Source organism: Lissotriton helveticus, chromosome 2_1, assembly GCF_964261635.1.
Source record: "Lissotriton helveticus chromosome 2_1, aLisHel1.1, whole genome shotgun sequence".
Lineage (NCBI taxonomy): Eukaryota > Metazoa > Chordata > Amphibia > Caudata > Salamandridae > Lissotriton > Lissotriton helveticus.
Genome location: NC_136059.1, coordinates 1914630967 through 1914654663, shown reverse-complemented (window position 1 = coordinate 1914654663; position 23697 = coordinate 1914630967). Strand labels below are relative to the sequence as shown.

At 49.1% G+C, this 23697-nt stretch overlaps 1 protein-coding gene across 3 annotated transcripts in view; it reads right to left on the bottom strand.

The window, feature by feature from the left end:
- Nucleotides 1-23697, bottom strand: part of ANXA5 (annexin A5) — a 1060565-nt gene that overhangs the window by 787988 nt on the left and 248880 nt on the right. For all 3 annotated transcript variants that reach the window (XM_078676848.1, XM_078676851.1, XM_078676850.1), the window contains exon 4: nt 17335-17429. In XM_078676848.1, the coding sequence (XP_078532974.1) occupies nt 17335-17429 (95 nt within the window). The remainder of the gene's footprint in view (nt 1-17334; nt 17430-23697) is intronic.

Sequence of the window (23697 nt, the reverse complement as noted above, 5' to 3'; positions counted from 1 at the left end):
GGGGGGCCTCCAAGCCCCCTGAACTATCGAAATGGGAAGACAACATGGATTGGTCTATGTTCCGTGAGAAGACTGTCTACGTGGCTAGGGGCAGACCCAGGGCATGGACTAGGGTGTGGGGTCAATGGAATGAGTATCGTGGTGCCATCTGTACTCCTCCCCTTGTGGATGACATTGAGCTTTCCCGGTCTCCTTAGGCGAGCGTTCTTGGAACCTTGCATATAGGGGTTGTGCTGGTTTTCCGGCTCCCCCCCCCCCCTTCTTTTTCTCCTTCGTGCCCCGTCCCCCCCCCCCCATCCGGGCTCTTTGGAGCTTACAGCTTTGATTCCATTTTTGTTGCTGTCCCCTCCCGTCCTTTGAGCTGACCTTCAGTAATACACTTTCGCCTTTTTTGTGTGTCTGTTTTTTTTTATAAAACAAAATCTGTTTTTGTTCTGTATATTATATGGAGTATTGCATTGACGATTGATAGTTACCGCTACGGCAGTGTATATTGTGTATTTTCTCCTCTTTAGCGGCTGGCCCGTGTGGTTGTAGGCCCATCCTTGTATTTTATTGCATACTCAAATAAAGGTTTAAAAAAAAAAAAAAAAAAAAGACTGCCCAGCTCGACGAGAACCGGCTTCCCTGGCACCTCTGACCTCTACCTGCATCATCAGTCACGCTGAGATTCGTGGGTGTGACGAGACCTCGAGGGACCGGCCATCTTCAAGACTGCACGACTTCTTTCCAGCAAGCCCGCCGAGTGAATTCCTGGTGAGTGCTTTGGGGTCCGAGAAGCCCCGACCCTGAGCAGCTCCAGCACCGAAGTGCAGCCCCCCAGCATCTCCACGATCTGCGTGGGGCCCTTCTGCTTTTGGCTGCTCACCGCGTTGTTTGGCTACTAGCCCGCTGGCTTGTGGCCTTCCCGACGACATTTCTGCTGCTGGTCTGGTTGCTCCAGACTGGCCCTTACTTCCCTCCATCGGAGAAGTACCCTGGACCCTCCTGGTCCGCCCAAGACGCCATTTTAGGTCCACCGCGTGGGCCTTGCATTTGCCAAGACTTGTTGCCCAATCCTGGGTCCAGCGACGTCGACAGCAAGAACCTTCGTGGGACAGCTCGCACCTCCATCCTGGTCGCCGACAACGCCTCCTGGTCCGAGAGACTGCAGAGCCCAGCAGCGCCCACTCACCTGACTGCGGTGACTTCGCCCGGTGCCATCCTGGTGCCCACTTAATCACTGGCTAGTGATTCAAGAACTTGGTCCCCTCTGCTTTCAGGTTTTCCTCTTCCTTGATCCAGGCTTGGATCCATCGAACTTTTCTTCACTGGTCGCCTGCCAGCAACTTCTTCCTTCCAGGCTCCTGGTCCGGCAACGAGATCCCCGACGTCTTTTCAGACCTATGCAGCTGCAGCCCCTGGGCTAGGTAACTTCGGCACTCCGGTGTCCCAGCATAGCCTCACTATCCAAGGGTCAGGATCCACTGTCGTTTTCTCCCTACCAGGTCGGGTTCGCCCGTGAACACTAACTTTGTGAATTCTAGCTTCCATAGACTTTGTCCCGCATCCCGCGTGAGAGTGCACACTCTGCACCCGAGTCCCCTGGGCCTCCTAGTAGTAATCTAGCGATTCCCTAGTCCAGTCCTAGCGATTCCAAAGCCTATTAGAACTGTTACTTACCTGCTAGTAATTCGCATTCCACTTTTAAAGTATATGGTTTTTCGTGCCCCTCGGGCATTTGTGTATAACGTGCTAACTTAAGTATTTTCGTAAGAGTTTTTGTTGTGTGCTTAGCTCCCTGTCTCATAAAGAGCCAGGGTAGTCTTGTTATAAATAAATACACTGTTTATTTTCATAACAACTTGTGTGGTGTCCTTTCACTGGGTGTTCAAGGGGTAATGTGATGGTAAAACAGCTGGCTTAACACGCCCTCTAGAGTCTTAGCCTTAGACTGCTCGTATCCATGCTACTAGGATAGCTGGTCTATAAGGTTGACTTACAACCAATCATCAATAAGGGTTGTTTGGACTGATATATAGTGATCACTAGAATAGTGAGCACTGCACATCAGGCCAACTTCTCACATACATACATATATATTTTTATATATAACCTGTGTGGTGTCCTTTCACTTGGTACTAAAGGGGTTACATATGGTAAAACAGCTGGCTTCACATGCCCTCTTGAGTTTAGCCTAAGACTGCTTTGTCCATGCTACCACTAGGATAGCTGGTCAAGGTACCTGCTCTACTGCTGCAGGTCGCGCTGCTGCTGTGCTGTCCATTTTAAAACCCCCGTTTTTTATCTTGGTTAAATTTTAATTTTATTTTCCCTTGTTTTTAGGCGTCTTGCCTGGGAGTGTTTCCTCGCCCTCTTACCTGCACTTAAACGGTAGAACCACTGCTGTTTGGCGGGTCCTGGGTCCCGGGGTGGCTGGGTGGCCGCCATCTTGCCTTGGGCTTTCATTTCTTGCCACGGGCGCCATCTTGGAGCGTCTCGCGCTCGTTGTGCTCACCGGTGCGCCTACTTAAAGTCGTCCTCTCTCGCGCAGCGGGATCGCGCAGTGGGACGCCGTCGCTTAGCCGGAGTCGTGCCTGAGTCCTGCCAGTCTGCGCCCGTCCGCGCTAAGGACGCGTTGGGCGCGGCGGGGCTCAGGTATTTGGGTTGTAGTACTGACCGCTTAGACCTACAGGATGATCATCTATTCTGCTACTACTCTGCAGCTCATAGGGCGGTCTCTCCCCAGATGCTCTTATGCACCTCTGCATCCGCTTTGTGGCCCTTATCAATGCCCTTGTGGCCAGTGGACTCCCCGGCTAAAACTCGCAAGGAGGCTATACCATCTGCCCCGCGTACTCATCGTCGGTCCTCTACCTTGCGCATCCTGAGCCTTAACGCTAGATCCCTAGTTCAACACCACCTAGCTGTTAGAGACCTGATGCGCGAAGAGGCCCCCGATATCGTGGCTATCACGGAGACGTGGTTGAAGTACGACGTCGTGGCCATTATTAATCTGGCATTTCCCTCCGACTATTCGGTCTTCACTTTAAAATCGATCGACTAGAGGGGGAGGCATCGCTCTTGCAGTTAGAGCCTGTTTTTCATGTCGCTGGTCCGCTTCTAACATCGCAGGCTGCGAGAGTGCTGCTTTCAAAATTGCGGTTAACCCTCAGTTCTCCCTGTCAGGAATGGTAGTTTACCGTCCGCCGGGAAGTGAGGTGTCATTCAAGGCTGCCTTCCCGGATGCTGTTAGTTCATTGGCGATGGGATGTGCGAATTTCTCCATTCTGGGAGACTTAAATTTGCATTTTGAGAATCAGAGTATTCCCACGGTGCGTTGTATACTAGCCGACTTGGAGGCTCTCCAACTTCATCAATTAGTACAGCTTCCTACGCACACTGGTGGCCATATGCTAGATCCGTTCTTTACGAACTTGTCCAAGGCCACAGTTACAGCTGTTACTCCGCTCGGCTGGACGGACCATTCTTTGGTGGTCATGGAGGTCCTCGTGCCGGGAACTTCGTCACCTGCGTCGGCAAGGATGTTCTCTGCACGACACTGGAGTAAATTGAGACTCGAGGACTTTCATAGAGTCCTCGCTGCAGTGCCGCTGGGACCGCTGGAGGATGCAGATGTTGGCTATGACCGGTTCTGCTCGTGGGTTACCACGGCTCTGGACTCCCCGATTCTTATTTCTACTAGGAAAATTAGTTCGCGGGAGTCCAGCCCCTGGTACGATAGTGCACTACGTGCACTCAAGGGCAGTTGTAGGCGAGCAGAGAGGGAATGGCGGAAGGTATATGACAGTGGTAGGAAGATTATCTACCTTGCGGCCGTAAAAACTTACCATCGTGCTATATGTAAGGCCCGGGCAGCGTTCTACGCTGCGGAATTTGGCAATAGCCCTAATCCAGCTAAAACCATCTTTAAGGTGTGTAGGAGAGTAGGGTCTGCAATCCTATGATCACCCAGATTTTTGCTTTTTGCTGCACTGGTTTACGACTTTCCCTGGCTGTGGGCCTGCTAATCAGACCCACAGCCTAGCTGTTCTCTCTATCCAAATTGTACTCAGGTACTGAATTGGCACTGGGCCCTCTCCAAGTCCCTGTACCCAGGGCTGAGGTGTACCCAGAAGTCTCCCCGGGGCTGAAGCATGTATTATGCCACCCCTGGATTGACTAACTAAAACTGACACAACTGGCTGCACGACAGCTGGGGCAAGGTGGTGTACTCACCCTTTGCTTTAGATATAGTATACCTATATCTAACCCTAAAATGGACACACAGATCTCCTATCAGTCACTCCTATGGCAGGCCTTAACAATCCTGAAGGCAGAGTGCTTGGAATCGTGTGAGATGGTGCTCTGGCATGAGCTGAGCCTGTCTGCGGCTTTCGGGATCCATCCCTTAGCCGTTTCCATGATATCGCATACCATATACTCTTAAGTGCATTATAATCCTCGCGGTTATGTGCCAACTCTGGTATCGCTTTATCAAAACATGTCGAGTAAGGTGTCATACGAATTGGAATACTAACCCCTCGCCAATTCTGGCGACGGGGTTAGCATTCCACCCTTCTAGAGGGACACGACATGCCTGTAACCTATAACCCGGTTAAAAGTCAGACAGAGCCTTAGCATCCACAAAATGGATGCTGCCACCGAGACACAAGTCTGCCCTCCTGCTGCTGGGAGTCCTCCCAGAGCAGGAGATAAGGACAAAGGGTTTCCTGCCAGGGGCGGTGCCAGCACCGTCCCAGACAGGGTTTTGTGTATTGTAGGTAGGCAGGGCTTTAGAGGAAGGTGACTGCACGTGGCACCCCGGTGCTCACTGTGCATAGGCTGGCTGGAACCAGTTCCAGGGTCACTCCAGACCCTGTGCTGGGGAAAAGCCCGCCAAGGAAGTGGGTGTAACCACCCCCCTCCTGGTCCCACCCATAGGGCAGGACCTAGTCGCGTGCCAGCCCCTTTTTCCCAGATAAAGGTAGAGACTGGCCCCCTTCCAAATCAGATCATCTTTGAATCCTGAAACTACTTTCCACGAAAGGAACTCAAGACTTCTTCCTAAGATTTCTCCCTTGTGACTAAGGAGTAGTCACCCTGCATCCGCAGGCACCATCTTAAGAACACTGCGGTCTGCTGCAAGTCTCTCCTCCGGATCAAGACTGCCCAGCTCGACGAGAACCGGCTTCCCTGGCACCTCTGACCTCTACCTGCATCATCAGTCACGCTGAGATTCGTGGGTGTGACGAGACCTCGAGGGACCGGCCATCTTCAAGACTGCACGACTTCTTTCCAGCAAGCCCGCCGAGTGAATTCCTGGTGAGTGCTTTGGGGTCCGAGAAGCCCCCACCCTGAGCAGCTCCAGCACCGAAGAGCAGCCCCCCAGCATCTCCACGATCTGCGTGGGGCCCCTTCTGCTTTTTGCTGCTCACCGCGTTGTTTGGCTACTAGCCCGCTGGCTTGTGGCCTTCCTGACGACGCCCGACGACATTTTTGCTGCTGGTCTGGTTGCTCCAGACTGGCCCTTGCTCCCTTCCAGAAGAGGAGCACCCCGGACCCTCCTGGTCCACTCAAGACGCCATTTTGAGTCCACCGCGTGGGCTTGAATTAGCCAAGGCTTGTTGCCCAATCCTGGGTAACTTCGACGCCAACGACTTCATCCTTCGTGGGACAGCTCGCACCTCCATCCTGGTCGCCGACAACGCCTCCTGGTCCGAGAGACTGCAGAGCCCAGCAGCGCCCACTCACCTGACTGCGGTGACTTCGCCCGGTGCCATCCTGGTGCCCACTTAATCACTGGCTAGTGATTCAAGAACTTGGTCCCCTCTGCTTTCAGGTTTCTTCTTCCTTGATCCAGGCTTGGATCCATCGAACTTTCCTTCACTGGTCGCCTGCCAGCAACTTCTTCCTTCCAGGCTCCCGGTCCGGCAACGAGATCCCCGACGTCTTTTCAGACCTATGCAGCTGCAGCCCCTGGGCTAGGTAACTTCGGCACTCCGGTGTCCCAGCATAGCCTCACTATCCAAGGGTCAGGATCCACTGTCATTTTCTCCCTACCAGGTCGGGTTCGCCCGTGAACACTAACTTTGTGAATTCTAGCTTCCATAGACTTTGTCCCGCATCCCGCGTGAGAGTGCACACTCTGCACCCGAGTCCCCTGGGCCTCCTAGTAGTAATCTAACGATTCCCTAGTCCAGTCCTAGCGATTCCAAAGCCTATTAGAACTGTTACTTACCTGCTAGTAATTCGCATTCCACTTTTAGCGTATATGGTTTTTCGTGCCCCTCGGGCATTTGTGTAACGTGCTAACTTAAAAGTATTTTCGTAAGAGTTTTGTTGTGTGCTTAGCACCCTGTCCTCATAAAGAGTACAGGGTTGTTGTGATTCTAATAAATACATTGTTTATTTTCATAACACTTGTGTGGTGTCCTTTCACTGGGTGTTCAAGGGGTAATGTGATGGTAAAACAGCTGGCTTAACACGCCCTCTAGAGTCTTAGCCTTAGACTGCTCGTATCCATGCTACTAGGATAGCTGGTCTATAAGGTTGACTTACAACCAATCATCAATAAGGGTTGTTTGGACTGATACATAGTGATCACTAGAATAGTGAGCACTGCACATCAGGCCAACTTCTCACAAGGTGGTAAAAGATCTGGCTGCCAAGCGGGCCTCGGCAATTACTCCAAGTTCTACGGCACACTGCGAGGCTCTTGCCCTGTTCTTTCTGGAAAAGGTTCAGAACATCTACCTAACATTCCCTGAGGTCAGGCCACCGGTAGGTACCCCAGATTATATGGCTGGTGATTCCATGCTGTCTGTGGTGCCTCCGTTAACAACTAAGGGCTTTGTCACTCTGGCCCAGCGGGTGAAATCCGGGTCGCCCGCTGATCCGCTTAAGCCTGCCCTTTTCAGAGACCAGCTTTTCATGGGTCGTACCTCAATCCTTTCTCTGTTGAACATCTCACTAGCCTCAGGCATGGTCCCCGCCAGCTGGATGCGGGCTGTGGTTTCGCCCATTTTAAAGAAACCCTCTTTGGACCCGGAAAGTTATCGGCCCATTTCCCTGCTCCCTTGGCCGACCAAAGTGTTGGAGGCCCATGTGAATAAGACTCTTTCCGACCACCTCTCCCATCTGAATATCTTAGATCCCACCCAGAACGGTTTCCGTGCTGGACATAGCACAGAGACCGCCCTTCTCACCATGGCTGAACATCTTCGCACAGTGATGGATGGAGGACAGACGGCGGCGCTGGTATTACTCGATCTGAGCGCCGCCTTTGATACTGACTCCCATCCAATCCTGTTGCAGCGCCTGGTGGAGATAGGAGTGTGTGGAGATAGGAGTGTGTGGGTCTGCCCTCCAGTGGTTTCGGTCTTTCCTCGAGGATCGTTTCTTCAGCGTTGCAGTGCCACCGTTCCAGTCCAAATTCCATCCACTGAAGCAGGGAGTACCGCAGGGATCCTCGCTGAGCCCCACGTTGTTCAACCTTTACGTGAGACCGCTGGCTGAGGTTGTGAGGCAATGGGGTATGACCATGGTGTCATATGCCGATGACACTCAGCTAGCGGTTACGATCAGCGGGGATGTAGACCTGGATGCTCCCAAGTTTCAGAGTGGTCTTAGGGCGGTGGCAAGCTGGATGGAGACCAACTGCCTCCAGATCAACGCGAAGAAAACCGAGGTTATGATCGTCGGCAGACGGGCGGACCTCTGGGGAGATAGGTGGTGGCCTCCGGAGCTTGGGCCGGCTCCCCTCCCGGTGACGGAACTAAAGAACCTGGGAGTGTGGATGGATCCCACTCTCAGTTTTGAGGGGCACACGAAGAAAACGGCGGCGTGCTGTTTTGGAATCCTCCGATCCTTGCGCCCAATTCTCAAGTTCTTTGATTCACGCACCCGACAGTTAGTTATACAGGCGACTGTTATATCACGCTTGGACTATGCCAGCTCGCTTCTGGCGGGTGCTAACCAGGCCGAACTTACCCGACTTCAGCGGGTGCAGAATGCCGCTGCAAGGGCTATCGTGGGTCTCCCCCGTTCTTGCCCTGTCTCTAGTACCTTGAAAGCTCTACACTGGCTGCCAGTTAGAGCCAGAATCCAATTTAAGGTACTCTGTTTAGCTTTTAAAATCTTAAAAGGTACGGCTCCTCAAACTTTACTGGACCTCCTGACCTGGTACCTCCCCACTCGGCACCTGAGATCTATGGGTCAAGCTCTCACCATTATCCCTAGATACAAGTTGTGCCGTGTTGGAGGCCGGTCTTTCCGGGTTAAAGCGGCCGAACTGTGGAATTCCCTTCAGGTGGGGATTCGGCTGTCGGAGGATCTTTTGTCCTTTCGTAGGGCGATTAAAACTTTCCTTTTTTAAATAAAAACCTGTCTGGATTTCTTTAGCTGTTGTGTTTCTGTGGTTGTTGCGTGGTACCTTGCCGTGCGCCGGGACGCCCCTTAGCTGGGGCAGCTGTGCGCAGTACAAATCCACGTAACATAACATGAGGTTGACTTTACAACCATCACCATAAGGGTTGTTTGGACTGGTGCAAGATGCTCACTAGAATAGTGAACATCATAACAGGCCAACTTCACATTTGATACAAAAAAATCTGGCTATCTGTGAAGGAGAGGGTGTCTGACTGCGAGAAAGAGGCTTGAGCTAGCTGGTTGGGACATTGGCTTAGTCGGGAAAGTGAAGTACAGGCTTGAATGATAAGAAGCCGACATGAAGTGATGAAAAAGCATTGCTCTTGGACGGCTTCTCTCCCTTGCCCCCAGTCTCTGTGAGAGCCAATATAGTTTAAGTCCAAGAGATAGAAGAGTTCTCCGCCCCTTCATTCTAGATGTTTGGGTAGTGTCCAACTAGTTGCCCAATTCCACAACAATTTAAATAATCTCTGCATGTAACACACACACACCTTTTCTTGAAGGTTGATTTCCACCTAATTCCCATCTTGTAAAGCGATTTGGTACCCCAACAAGTTTAGAAAGTGTTAAAAAAAAAAAAAAACTACCCCACGGGGCCAGATAGCTTCTCGGCTGGTTTCTACAAAACCTTTAGCCAGCTGCTAGCTCCCATTCTTACCCGACTCTTCAACTCCTTTGAAGGCCCTAGTTCCATCCCCCCAGATATATTAGCAGCTGAAGTGGTGGTGTTGCCCAAACCAGGTAAAAAACCCACGCATTGCTCCGCGTTCCGCCCTATTTCGTTATTTAATCTCGACCTGAAACTCTTCACTGGCATTCTAGCGGCGCGTCTTGGCCGCTGCCTGCCTGGGATTTTGGAACCGGACCAATCGGGATTCGTGCACAATCGTCAATGCAGTGATAATACAAAGCGAGTACTTCATCTGATAGAAAAGGCCCATTTTCAAGACTCTGATTCCGTATTGCTAGCCATCGACGCTGAAAAGGCATATGACCGTGTAGACTGGACCTATTTACAGCGAGTCCGGACGTGTTTTTGATTGGGTGACCGCTTTCGGTCCTGGATTGCCTGCTGTTACAACCGCCCCCAAGCTCGGGTCCGGTTGGGTTGCCTTCGCTCAGACCCGTTTGAAATTCAACGTGGCACGAGACAGGGGTGTCCCCTCTCCCCCCTCCTGTTCGCCCTGTACATTTTTTTTTTTTTTTGCCGAGTTTTATATAGCGCGAACTAGAACCGAACCGAATCAGTTATCAGAGCGCTTTACATAGCACCAGTTACGTTACATGAGGACACACTTTCATTTTAGGCACGGGGAAATTAAGGGATTTGCCCAGAATCACAGGGGGCTTTTGGCGTCGTTACCGAGACTCGAACCAAGTTCCCCAGGTCCGAGGTCGAGCGCCTTAGCCGTTATGCCAACCCCTCTCCCTCTCTCCTACATAGAGCCCCTAGCGCAGAAGACCCGGGACAACCCTGATATACAGGGCATCCCTTTTGGTCATGAACCCCACACGATAAGCCTATATGCCGATGATGCGATAGCTGCTCTTGACCGCCCGGGCCACTCTATACCCGCCTTTATGGAGGAGCTCGACTCATTCGGTACCATCTCGGGCTTTCGAATTAATAGGGGGAAATCCCGGATATTACCTCTGGGCAAAAACGCACTCTGTCGACTCTGCCGTGGTATACGGAAGTCATCTTCAGCTCACCACACAGCTCCCATACCTGGGAATCACCCTCACTTCCTCAACAGAGTCGACGATAACACTTAACTACAAGTACCTTGCTGCTCAGATCCGGACGGACCTCGCACGTTGGTCGAGGCAACCCCGCTCTCTTCTAGGGAGGGTCGCAGCGGTGAAGATGTCAGTCTTTCCCAAGATCTTATATCTGTTTCAGACCCTCCCGGTCGCACCCCCCACATGCGTCTTGGCAGACCTACAGACCGCCGTCCACCATTTCATCTGGGAGGGGAAACGTGCGCGCTTACACAGACAAATAGCATACAGAAGCATGGATGAGGGAGGCCTGGGCTTCCCCAATTTGCTGCAGTATTTCCAAGCTTCTCAACTTCGTTACCTGGTAGAATGGCATAGGCCAGAGTCCGAGAAGAGATGGCTCTTCCAAGATAGAGCTATGGCCCAGATGCCTCTTTGGAGGGTTCCCTTCCTGGCCCGGCAACATAGGCCGCGTTACCTCTTACGCTCCCCCATTACTAGTACAACCATGAAGGTCTGGGACACGGTCGCCGTCAAGAGGGGACTGACCACCTTTCCCTCCCCATTTACCCCCATCCTGGACAACCCGGAGTTTCCACCAGGCACTGATCCGTATGCATTTTCGCAGTGGCGCGGTACCGCCTGCCGTTCCGCCAGCGAACTTTTCGACCTGCGAGGCTTCCTTCCCCTCTCAGAAATCAGACAGGGATATGCGATGGAGAATTCCCACCTCTTCCAATATTTCCAGCTCCGGCACTGGCTCACTAGTCCGGCCGCCGCCGGTATGGTAAATCGCCCAATGACTACTTTTGAAAAATGGTTACTGACAAAGGACACTGACAGACATCTTATATCGGATATCTACAAAATGCTCATGCCACCACCCACGGCAGGTAAAACACTGGGTCAAAGACGTTGGGAAGCTGAGCTGGGTAGGGCATTAACCCCTAAAGAATGGAGCTACATATACTACAGGGCCTCACATACCACACGCAACACAGCAGCCAGGGAAACTGCAGTAAAATTGGCAATGAACTGGCACCTTACCCCGGCCCGGCTTCACAAGGGGAATCCATCACGCAGCGCACTGTGCTGGAGGGGATGCGGGGAACGGGGTACGCTGACCCATCTCCTCTGGGACTGTCAGGTGATCCGGAGCTACTGGAAGACAGTTCTGGATGACATTGACTCCACCTTCGACACCGAAATCCCAAGGTTCCCGGCCTATGCTATACTGGGCCTCCCTAACGCACTCACCTTTCCCTTGAAATCTATGCGGGGGTCGCCAAATGGGGATTGCTGTACAGGCAGCTACACAACACGTTCTATCTCTCTGGGGCTCGACCACAACGCCCACACACACGGGATGGCTACACAAGCTCTGGTTCACTTTGGGGATGGAACGCATTCAAGCCACACTTACACATACCACTGCGGCGTTTCAAAAGACATGGCTCCCATTGCTATCCCTCCTGTCTAAAGAATTCAATGAGATCACATGCCCCAGATACCTTCGCGTTTTGCGCCATACTGATGCCCTGCGTGATCCTCAGTGAACCCTCGTGTATTCACATAACTCACTATTGGACTAATCCTCGACTCCTTTTGGACACCTGGCACACTGGTTGGGGTGGGGGAGGGAGGGATGACTTGGGAATGGGGTTTGGGTTTTGTTCTTCTTACTCTGCTTTCCTGCACTGTTTACAATTTGCTTCCTTGACATCGTATTCTTGTTCTGGCATACCTACCTCGCCTTTTCTTCCACTTTCAGGGAAGACATGCTTGTCTGTCCCGCCCGCTGTTTATGCCGATTGCCTATCCACTGTATCACGATGTCTATTACTGCTTTTAAAATCAATAAAACACGTTTGAAATAAAAAAAAAAAAACTACCATACAAACCGTGATTTTAGACAAAAGAAGGTGGGTCATGACACCATTCCCCAGTTCCCCCAACTGCAAGGTGTGCGCCTTGACACCATAAAGGTATGTTCACAACGATCCCTGTGGGCCCCCAAAGTTTGCTACCAAATGGCAACTTACTGTGGATCATAAATCTACTACAAATACTGCTTTTCTCCACATGGGAACAATTAGAACTTACTTCTGGAGTTGGAGAAACAACCTGAGACACATGGTGCCATCTCGCAGCGATTGGTGAAAACGTTTTCCAGATCAGTCAGAAGCCTGGAAGAAATATTATCCGAGGAGTTTGCAAGACGTAGTATCCATGGTAAAGTAGGAATACTGAGTAGAGGTCACAATCCGAGGGCAAGTAAAAAAATAGAACACAGGAGAAGAACAGCAAAACAAATGCAGAGTGGAGAGGGAGCCAGGAGGAGTAAAGTGATCCAGATAAAATAGCACAGAGCATGAACGAATCAATCAAAAAGCAGAGGGGAAAAAGAAAACCAGTTACTTACCTGTAACTTTGGTTCCCCAGTATTGGTAACTTTCATAGATTCCCATGCTTTGTATCATTCCCCGTCGTCGGAATGGGAGTCTCGGTAACAAAAATACCATAGCTGTAGGTACAAAAGACCAAGGAAAAAGGCCTAGGCCTCATTCCCTTTTGTAGCATATCACCCTCTTTGTGTAAAAGAGACAAAACTTAGGCCTCTGCCAATCAGAAGTGCCTCACCACTTAAAACCTTCCTGAAGGAACCTCAGAGCCTCAGATTTTTGTAGCCGTTGTAAATGTAAATGTAAATGTAGTTGAGCTTATATAGCGCACAGCTACCCGCAGTGGGTGTCCCGGCGCTTGCTTAGGGAACCCTTCCTGGTATTCCCCTGTGAGATAGCAGGGTATCCACAAGGTGAAAGTCAGGCATCCCGCCGCGAGGGGCTGTTGTGGAGATTAAGCAAGCTATTGCCCAGAGTCGCAGAGTGTGAACCCGTGAGTCGAGGAGGCACCGGGGCGAGAATTATCGAGTCCGTGGAATTTTTAGCCCAAGACCCGCCGAGGCGGGGAATTGAACCCTGGTCCAGGACCGATCTCAGCTTCCGGGTCTGCTGCCTCTAACCCCTGAGCCACACTTCTTCACTTCTGTGTACTTAGACACCATATCCGCTGTAGGCTGAGCTTTCCTCGGGGAGGTGGGTGGGCGCATGGGAATCTATGAAAGTTACCAATACTGGGGAACCAAAGTTACAGGTAAGTAACTTGTTTTCTTACCCCAGTATTGGAACTTTCATAGATTCCCATGCTTTGTATCAGAGTAGCAAGCAGTTAGCAACAAAATCACATTTTGCATCATCACAAAAAAGCAATAGGCAACATGACAAAGATACAAAATGTATAATACGGAAGGTGGGAGAGAAAGGAAAGCTCACCAATCATTGGAAGAGGTTCCTCAGGACAGCCTGTCCTACTGCCGCATCATCTTGTTTTAAGGACTCCAAGCAGTAATGCCTGGTAAAGGTGTGAACGCTGCTCCAGGTAGCAGCTCTGCAAACGTCTTTAATCTGCACCCCCGTGAAGAGGGCTGTCGAAGAAGCCACAGATCTCGTGGAATGTGCTCGAATCTTTCCAGTCAGAGGTTGTCCTGCAGCAGTATGACAATGCAGAATGGCACTCGTGATCCATCTCTAAACACCTTGTTTGGATAGTGGAAGGCCCTTGCTGGGACCCCCAAAGGCAATAAATAACTGAGGTTTTCCGAAAACTTTTAGTACGCTCCAAGTAGAATTTCAAGCACCGTTGCACATCTAGCGAATGTAATGTTCTCTATGCTGGTGTAGCCGGTTGAGGAAAGAACGCCTTCAGAATGACCGGCTCATTCAAGTGGAAGTCAGAGGGAACTTTAGGCATAAACCTCGGATTAGTTCGCATGATTACAGTGTTTCTCTTGAATTGAAGGAAAGGTTCTTGGATAGTCAAGGTCTGCAATTCTCCAACACGCCTAGCCGACGTGAAAGCGAGGAGGAGAGCTAATTTCCATGAAAGGTATTTCATGTCAGAACGATGGATTTGTTCAAACGGGCCCTTCATGAGTTGAGAAAGGAGTAGATTCAGATGCCATGTTGGAGGAGGCGGTCTCACTGGAGGATAGACTCTGAACAAGCCCTTTAGAAATTGCTTAACAATTCTTGAAGACCACAAGGAGGTTCCAGACCCAGTCTTCCTGAACCTTGATATTGCTGCCAAATGGACCTTAATCGATGAATGGGCTAATCCCGACTTAGCTAAGGACAGCAGATAAGGAAGGATCTGATGAGCCTTGGAAGCGAAAGGGTCAATGCTCTCTTTCCTGTACCAGCAACAAAATCTCTTCCACTTAAGACGGTAAGTCCTGTTCGTGGAAGGAGCCCTTGCCTGAGAAAGGACCTCCTTAACCTCACTTGATATGGGTAGGTTCATAAACTTTCGCTGCTCAGGAGCCATGCAGTCAGGTGTAATGACTGCGGATCTGGGTGCTAAACTTGTCCTTCGGACATTCTGAGGAGATCTGGTAGAACCTCCAAAGGAAGAGGAGAAGCTATCGACAGCAGATGGAGTTCCGTGAACCAGAACTGCTGCGGCCAAGCAGGGGCTATCAGGAACATCCTGCACGGCTCCACCTTGATCTTCCTGATGAGCCGTGGGATCAGAGGTATGGGAGGAAAAGCGTAGACAAATGTCATCGACCATGCTATCGAAAGCGCACTCCCCAGAGAATCTCGATGGGGAAGCCTGCTTGCATAAGACCGGCATTTCTTGTTGGTCGGAGTGGCAAAAAGATCGATCTCCGGTCTGCCCCACTGGCTGAAGACCTCCTCAAAAACTGTCCGATTTAATTCCCATTCGTGGCTGACTGAGAAAGACCTGCTCAGTCTGTCGGCGTTTTCGTTTAGGACGCCTGGTAAGTGTTCGGCCTTTAGTGATATCCTCTGAAGGATCGCCCATTCCCAGATCTGCTGTGCTTCTTGCGACAATAGACGAGATCTGGTTCCTCCCTCCTTGTTCACATAGTGCATGGCCGCGGTGTTGTCAGTCCTGATCAGCACGTGTGAACCTTCCAGACGAGGAAGAAAAGCTTGCAGAGCCAGCCGTATCGCCCTGAGCTCTAACAGGTTCATGTGGAGGCATCTCTCCTGGGGCGACCAATGACCGCTGACATGCAGGTCTTGCATTACTGCCCCCCAACCCTCCAGTGACGTGTCCGTTGTTACCACTTGTGGAGACGGGTCGCTTACGAAGGATAGACCTTGGGACAAGTTGTATTGATTTGTCGACCACAAGGCCGCTTCCTTCATCCTTGGAGTGACCGTCACTCTGTCCTTGAATGAACTGTGGACTTGTTTCCACTGGTTGCCCAGTTGTTCCTGCAGAGGACGCATTCTCAGTCTGCAATGGGGAATTAGTGGGATACATGATGAAATTACTCCCAGTAGAGACTTGTAGCAGCGTACTGAAAGACACCTTTTTGTTTGTAAGTCCTGGGCCAAGGTCTGTAATTTTGCCCTCTTTTCCGGAGTAGGGAAGGCTCATGAGAGCTTTGAATCCAAGATGGCTCCCAGGAAGAGAGCCTTTCTGGACGGGACCAGGGAAGACTTCTCGTTGTTCAGAGTGAGTCCCAGATTCTGAAACAAATTGGTACAAGCTTGAACAGCCTCCAGTGCTGCCTCCCTGGACGGAGCTTTCAGTAACCAGTCGTCCAGGTAAGGGAAGACTTGAAAATGGTTCCTTCGCAGAAAAGCTGCCACTGGCGCCAGCACCTTTGTGAAAATTCTGGGGGCTGAGCGGAGTCCAAAGGGTAAAACCCTGAACTGAAAGATTGTGAAGAATAAATCCTGAAGTAAATGCTTTGAAGAGTAGAAGTTGAGCAGAGCTCACAGGAGACTCCCTAAGCACAACGTGCGGTAGAAAATCTGAGGCTCTGAGGTTCCTTCAGGAAGGTTCTAAGTGTTGAGGCACTTCTGATTGGCTGAGGCCTAAGTTTAGTCTCTTTTACACAAAGAGGGTGACATGCTACAAAAGGGAATGAGGCCTATTGTACCTACAGCTATGGTATTTTTGTTACCAAGACTCCCATTCCGACGACGGGGAATGATACAAAGCATGGGAATCTATGAAAGTTCCAATACTGGGGTAAAGGATTAACATTTTGAATCGTCTGTCTACCCAAGAGATAAAGAGCAGCAACACAAAACCATACGTCAGGAAAGTTAGTAATGCTATCCGTGAGCAGGAAGATTTCAAAATACTTTAAAAGAAAATATAAAAAGACGGAGCCGATAAGCCATTCAAAAGACACATCGGTATAAATAGGGGTCACACACACACACAGATTTTTTGAGAACACGAGACCAGCTAGGCAGCTAAAGCGGTCTCTAAGCCAGATCTAAAAATGTGTTCTGACAAGACAAGCTTAGCTGGTGTAAACATTAAACATTTGGGGAGTGGGGCGGGCAAAGTGAATGAAGGGTGAAGGTTCTCTGTTGCTCATTGAAGAGCATCAGCCTTATTCTAGGAATACCATTGGTCTGTAGACACCCTCCTTGCATGTGCATGATGCCACCACAGGTTAAGGAACCAGAAAACCTGTAGTCCGAGGCATTCGAAGGGCATCAAAATGTTTCATGGCTTTTGGGAAAGAAGACACCAAGAGGAAGGCAGCAAAAATCTATAACGATTTCAGAAGGCAGTTACCCCAAGACAAATTCTACCTGAGTAAACCCACCCAATGCCCCTCATTCTACAGAGCCAAGTGGTAATTTCGCTGAAACACTGAATTATTTCCCACATAAATTCTTCCAAGTATTCCCTTAGAAGAATCAATTGGGGAGGGAAGGAGGAGTGAAGATAGAGTTTGGCAGCACAGAACGAGAGGAAACCAGTAGTTTTACCCGGGGTGAACAGCACAACATCCCTCATTACAGACCGGCAAAACCTTGACCAGGAAAGTAAAATCAAGAGGAGATGCAAAAGGGGTAGCAACCGTTCATCCCAGTGCACTTTTACCTACAGCTATTCGTTTGGGGCCAGAATGCTCAGGCTATTTAATGTAGAGTTTAAAGTAGAGAAAACGCCAGACTTGATCAGTCTGGGATTTTTCTGCTGATGTATATGTATGCAACAAAAAACACATATGGACACAGCCGTAACAAAATTATGTTCCACTCAAAGTTTACATATGCAATCAGTCAAGATAATCATAGAATTACAACTCTAACCAAGGCTCATTAAGTATCAATATTTGAAAATAATGGATTTCAGTCTTACCCTGCCAAATTGAGTTTTATAGGCCAGAGCTATCTGCTGGCGTTGCTTATTGCTCCGGGAAATGAGAAGCTTGAGAATGGTGTCTTCGTCTGTCCCTAGAATATATATTAAAGAACTTAAGAGGGAGAGCAGAACTTCATACTATGCAGCAACATTATAAACTCTTAGTTTGCTATTACTTCACATTTCAAAATAAGGAGCCAAAAGCAGCTGCAGCTCCTCCTCCGCTAAGGCGAAGGAGTGTCACCCCACAAGAAAAATAAAATGATAATAACACCATGTTCTAATCATTTTATTTTTCCATAGCAGCTCTGTAGGGGAGAAGTGGTACACTCTCTCTAAGTGTGCATGACTGTTTAACCGGTCATCTTGGGCCAGTCAAGCAGTCATGCGCACTTTGCAGGTCCCCCACGGGCAGTATTGCACAGCCTGGGTGGAGAATATGCAGAGGAACCCAGTTCCTGTCTAAGCGCTAAACCACAGCGCACAGACCAATCTTGAAGCTGATCAACAGCGTGGCGATTGGCTAATGGAGTCTTGCAAGCCTGTGTGCTTCCAGTTTCCTGCATCATGGCAAGAAAGACAGAGGATAGCCGGCTGCTGGTAAGGTTGTTATTTTTATTTAATTTGTTGCCCCCTAGGAGCCGCTACAGGCCAGAGGGCAACCATGAACACAGAATTTGGAATGGCACAAGCAGGTACAATAACAGGGAAACTTTTTTTTTCCATTTTGACAACAAATTCAAATTTTAGCACAATGGACAACTAAATGACAAATAGATGTAAGTTTTGTTCAACTCTGTTTTATTGAAATGTAGAAACAAAAATAACCTACTCCCACCTACATCTGCTGGCCGGTGGGGCAGGCAATGCGAACCAAAAGAAAGAGAAAAAAGGAGGGAGGAGCCACAGAGTGAAAAGGAAGGGGGGCAATAGAAAGTAAACAAGAAACACAACATCCCTTTGCTCACCAGCAAGAACGTCAAGCTGAGGACAGAGAATTCATCTCGGAGGCAGAGGCCCAAAGACACCACTGCCATTAGTCCAAGTATATAAGGCAGAAAACTATTGATATGTGGGGCAAGTGAGTTCTCAAATTCATTAGCAAGGAAGTTCACACAGGGACCTCATTGCTTCTCAATTGCTTCTCATCGTTAACCAATGGAGACAGGGGGCTCTCGAAGATGCACTGCTCACAGGTGGGTGATGCGGAGTCAACACGGGGTAGGTACTCCTCCTACTAGGCGCGAAGTACTGACACAACATGTTACTTCAACGTGCTTTTGTTGCCTGCTCACCGATGCTGCCAATAGTGATATACCTTTAGATTCATTCCAGCACCGAGGGACGTTGACCGCTCTTGGTACCTCACAACTGGTAATATTTAGGTTAATACACCAGGCAACCAGTTACCAGTGTAGTTCACAACACCTTGTTTTTATTTTCTCTTGGTCCTGAAGAATTGACGCTGGATCCCACTCCTTGGGACCTTTCGGCAAGAAACATGTCACCCATACAAATACAACTACCCAGCACATTACAGTAGGTTAGTTGCCATCACTCTTAACCAGGGTAGGAGGCAGGATTAATAAAGTAGTGGCCCTGACCACCTTGCCGTGTTTTAAACCTTTCACAAGTTCATTCACTACACTTTCACCTATTAGGACCCCTCACACGCACTCACCAAATGGCAAGGATAAAAGATCTCCGCTAAAGAGCCCCCACTGAGGGTGCCCGTCGGGAATTGCACCGCCGTCCAGACGAGGAGCACGCCCGATGATGAAGCATGACACCTAGCGGGCTGGGTGTGAGAGGGCATTATATCTGAAAGGAGGAATTCCCCTTCCTCGTTTTGGGCTATTGTACATCAGCCAGTCCTTCGCATCAGTCACTCTTCCCCTCCTTAGGAACTGCATACCTCTTTTTTGTTGATTTAATGTTTGCAACTACCAATGGGGTCGCAAATTGCTTGCCTCATCAATGTTCATGAGGCAAGCGCAATTTGCGACCCCATTGGGAATGGCTAGCACTCACAGGGAGGATGGCCTGCTGGGGTCAGCAGAACATCATGTCTGGGAAGGCGTTTTATATCAAGCCGTTTTTTTTTCCCAGTTTTTTTTTTGTTTTGTTTTTTATGCAGCCCGTTTTTCTTAATGGAAAACGGGATGCATTAAAAAAAAAAAGGAAACTATTCAGTTTCATTTTTTATGGGCAGGCAGTGGTCCCTGGACGATTGCCTGCTCAAAAAAAAGGAACACACACACACACACACACACACACACACACACAAACAGGGGAAGGGGTCCCCATATATTTGCGAGTCGCTTACCACCTACATCAAGTAGGTGGTAAACTATGAGTGTTTTCCTACCGCAAATACGGTCGCAAAACAAATGTAGATTGTATGGACACTCGCTATCAGGGGGGGGGGAGACGCCCCATAGACAGAACCTTTTCCATTTCATCCTGTATGTTCTGTTTGTACTCTCTGCTCTGGACTTCGACAATATAGCTCTGCATTCTGATGAAATATTTAAAGGCTGAAATTCAGTCTTCAGGAGCCAAGCCGCTAAACGTAGTGATTTCGGATCTGGATGAAATACTGGTCCCTGTGACTTAGTCAAGAGCGAAGGTATTGGTTGAAGATGAATTTGATGAGCCTCCGACAGCAGAAGAAGCTCCGTGAACCAGTGTTGTCTGGGCCACCATGGGACCATCAGGATCATTCTGCATGGTTCGCTCTTGATCATCAGAATGCGTGGCAGATGGGGAATTGGAGCAAAGGAGTAGGCAAGGCGCCTGACCATGCCATCAAAAACACATTCCCGCAAGAACCAGTTGGTAAAGCCAGCTTGCGAAGAACCAGGATTTTTTTTGTGAGCTGTCGCAAAAAGATCCACGGTTTGTTTTCCCCACCTTCTGAAGACCTCTTCTAGAATTTCCGGATTGATCTCCCACTCATGGCAGGTTGGTTTGAGCATGCTCAGAGTGTCCGCCTTGACATTCTGATCTCCCGAAAGATGTCCCACTTTGATGGATATCCCCTTTTGAACTGCCCACTCCCATATTTTCTGGGCTTCCTGAGACAGGGAGAGAGATCTCGTACCACCCTGTTTGTTGAGATAACGCACTGCTGTGTGGTCTATCCAGATTAGTACAGCAGATCCCCTTGTATTCTCGGCAGAAAAGCCAGCAATGCTAATCCCATTGCTGTGAGCTCTAGTAGATGGATGTGAAGTTGCTGTTCCTTTAACTTCCAACGACCTTTGACCTAGAGGTCTTGAAGAAAAGCTCCCAATCTTCCAGGGTGCATCAGTGGTAATAACCAGCAGAGCTGGTTCGGTAAGGAAAGTAAGTCAGACAGACATTTTGTGGTTGTGTCCACCACGCTACTGCTTGAAACATGGCCGGTGTGATCTTTACACCCTGGAACTATTACAATTAGTTGTCAAGGCTCCGCTTTAATCTTTTTTAGAACCCTGGAAAGATAGGAATTGGCGGAAAAGCATAGGCAATATATGCCATACCATGCTATTGAAAAAGTATTCCACAGAGATTACTGTTGTGGTGGCATTTGGCATGGACGTTTGTGGCAAGCCAGTCTATAGTCTGTTCGCTCCAATGGGAGACTATACTGTTGAGAGTATCTTGGTTCAACTCCCACTCATGGCAGGTACTCTTAGTGAATCCGTTGTTGTATTTTCCTACCTTGGAACGTAGGCCAATCAACAAAATTCCGGGTTGAATTGCCCACTTCCAATTTCGTTGAGATTCTTGGGAGAGAGATGGAGTTCCTCATTTGTTTAGACAGAGCTTTGTTGTAGTATTCTCTATTCTGACAAGCATCAGATAATTTGGTATCCTTGGCAGGACAGCCTGAAGGACTAGAAAGATTGAACTTAGTTCCAAGAGATTTAGGTGTAGATTCCGCTGAGAAGGTGGCTACTTGCCACTGAACTGAAGTTCCTGAAGGAAGGGCCCCCCCCTTCCCCAACCTTCCTGAGAAGCATCGGTTATCACCAGAGGAGAGGCATTTGGGAGGAAAGGTAACCCCCGGGCCAGAGGGTGAGGAAGAGTCAACAAGATAGCAAGGTGACAATTTGTGAGGTCACTTGAATGATGTTGAAGGTTCCGTTTATCTGAACCCATTGAGTGGTTAAAGCTTCCTGAAGAGCACGCAATTGTAGAAGGCAGTGGGGTATCAGAAGGATACAAGACGACATCATGCCGAACAGAGTTGTACAGGCGCACCCAAAGGTACTTCTTTGTATGCGGCTTGCTAACATCAGAAGCTTTTGTGGTCTTTTTGCGGTTAGATAGGCTCTTTTCAGAACCGTATCTAGGATAGCTTCCAGGAACGAAGTAGTCGAGAAGGCTCTAGGACGGATTTCTCTGGGTTTAGTGTGAAATCCAATTTGATGAAAAGCCAGAGACCGGCTTCGGAAGACTTCTTTGCGGATTTGAAAGAAGGAGCTTTGACGAGCCAGTCGTTGATACGGGAAAACCTGGTGATGATGTTGTCTGAGATATGCCGCTACTGGTGCTAGGCACTTCGTGAGAATGCGAGGGGCAAACTTAAGTCCGAAGGATAACACTCAGAATTGATAATACCTGCCAGATACAGCGAACTGGATAAATGTTTCCTGCTTTTTGTAATGGGTCTATGGAACTAGGCGTCTTGAAGATCCGGGGATACCATGTAGTCATTCCTACTTAGAAGCTGCAAGACCTCCAGAATGGTGACCATGCGGAATGACTGTTTGAGGAATTTGTTTAGATTTTGTAACTCTAAAATTGGCATCCACTTTTTTTTTTTTACACACTATAAAGACACGGGAATAGAAACCTTTTCCCCTTAGATGAAAATTAACATGTGCTGTGGCTCCTTTTCGGATCATTGCTGTTATTTCCAACTCTAACAGGCGCAAATGCTTGTGAGCCAGAGGTTGAGGAGGTGTTGGCGGGGGTAGCTGTATAAATTCTAGAGAATGGCTGAATTGTACTAGTTGTAAGACCCAGCGATCCGTTGTGATTCGCTTCCAGTTTGAGATAATGGGAGATTTTACCTCCTACTTTGGGGGGAGGTGAAGAAATTGCACCGGCAGTGAGGTCATTGATATCTGGCTACTCCTTTTGTCGTACCGTCTTACCTCGAAAGGAAGATCTATTGTACTGCGTTCTGTATTGCGGCCTAGAGGAGGTATAGTAATGATACCTATATTGCTGGTAATCTCCTCTGTAGGACTGGCTTTTACCCCGTGCACCACGAAAAGGGGTTCTTTTGTACTGGATGGTACACAAAGCTTTGGCCGTGTCAGTGTTTTTTTGTTTCCCTGAAGGGCTTCGATCTGCTTTACCGAATAGTTCTTGTCCATCATAAGGCATATCTAGAATTTTGGTCTGGACTTCAGGCGTGAATGTTGTAACCTTCAGCCATCCTTGGCACCTTAGAACGGCGGCTCCAGCAAACTGACAGAAACCAGTGGAAGCGATGTCCATTGTGCAATCAATTATCTCCGAAGCAGAGCGCTCCCCCTCCAGAAAGCTTTTTTCGCATCCTCCTTGATGTCTTGCGGGAGATTGTAGAGGTAAGGAGCGATGTCTGACCACATCCGTCTGTTGTACCGCCCCCAGCAGGGTTAAGGAATTGGATGCTCTATCGGCCAACACCAACATAGTAGAAAAACGTTTGCAGATGTTGCCTAGCCTCCTAACCGCCATATCTGGAGGTGAAGATAGTGGAACTGATGGGTTCTTTGACCTGCGTTGTCGCCCGAGCAATCACTGAATCATGTCTATGAGACAGGCGTGTCATCAGGGGCTTTGTATTTCTTGTCGACCCTTGGTAAGACCGGAGGAACTGTGGCTGGGTTACTCATTATCTTAATGCCCTGATCCCAAATATAAAATTGATAATGGGCATAGACCTGACTGATATTTTAAAAGGTTCCTTGAAATCGTAAAGCAAACAGTCTTGTTGGTGAGAAGGCATTGGAAGCTCAAAACGCCTGGCTGCTCACTCAGATTATGAAATCCTCCAATATCCTCTGGAGGTCAGTCTACTTGAGGTGGAGATGGAGACGCTGGTTGAGGGATAACGTCATCCCATTTGTCTGGACGAGATTTTATATCTGGAATTTCCCCTTCTTGTTGTCCTTAGTCTTAATCTGTAGATGGCAGCTGCTGCACAGGCACTTGAGACATAGTAAGGGGTGAATGTTGACTTTGCACCACAGGAGGTAGAGAAAGCACTGGAGCAGGAGATGGTGCAGCTGTAGGAAGGAAAATGCTACTTACCAGTATGCATCTTTTCTTGGCATGTAGAGCTTCAGAGTTACACACTGTGCATAGATCGCCACCTAG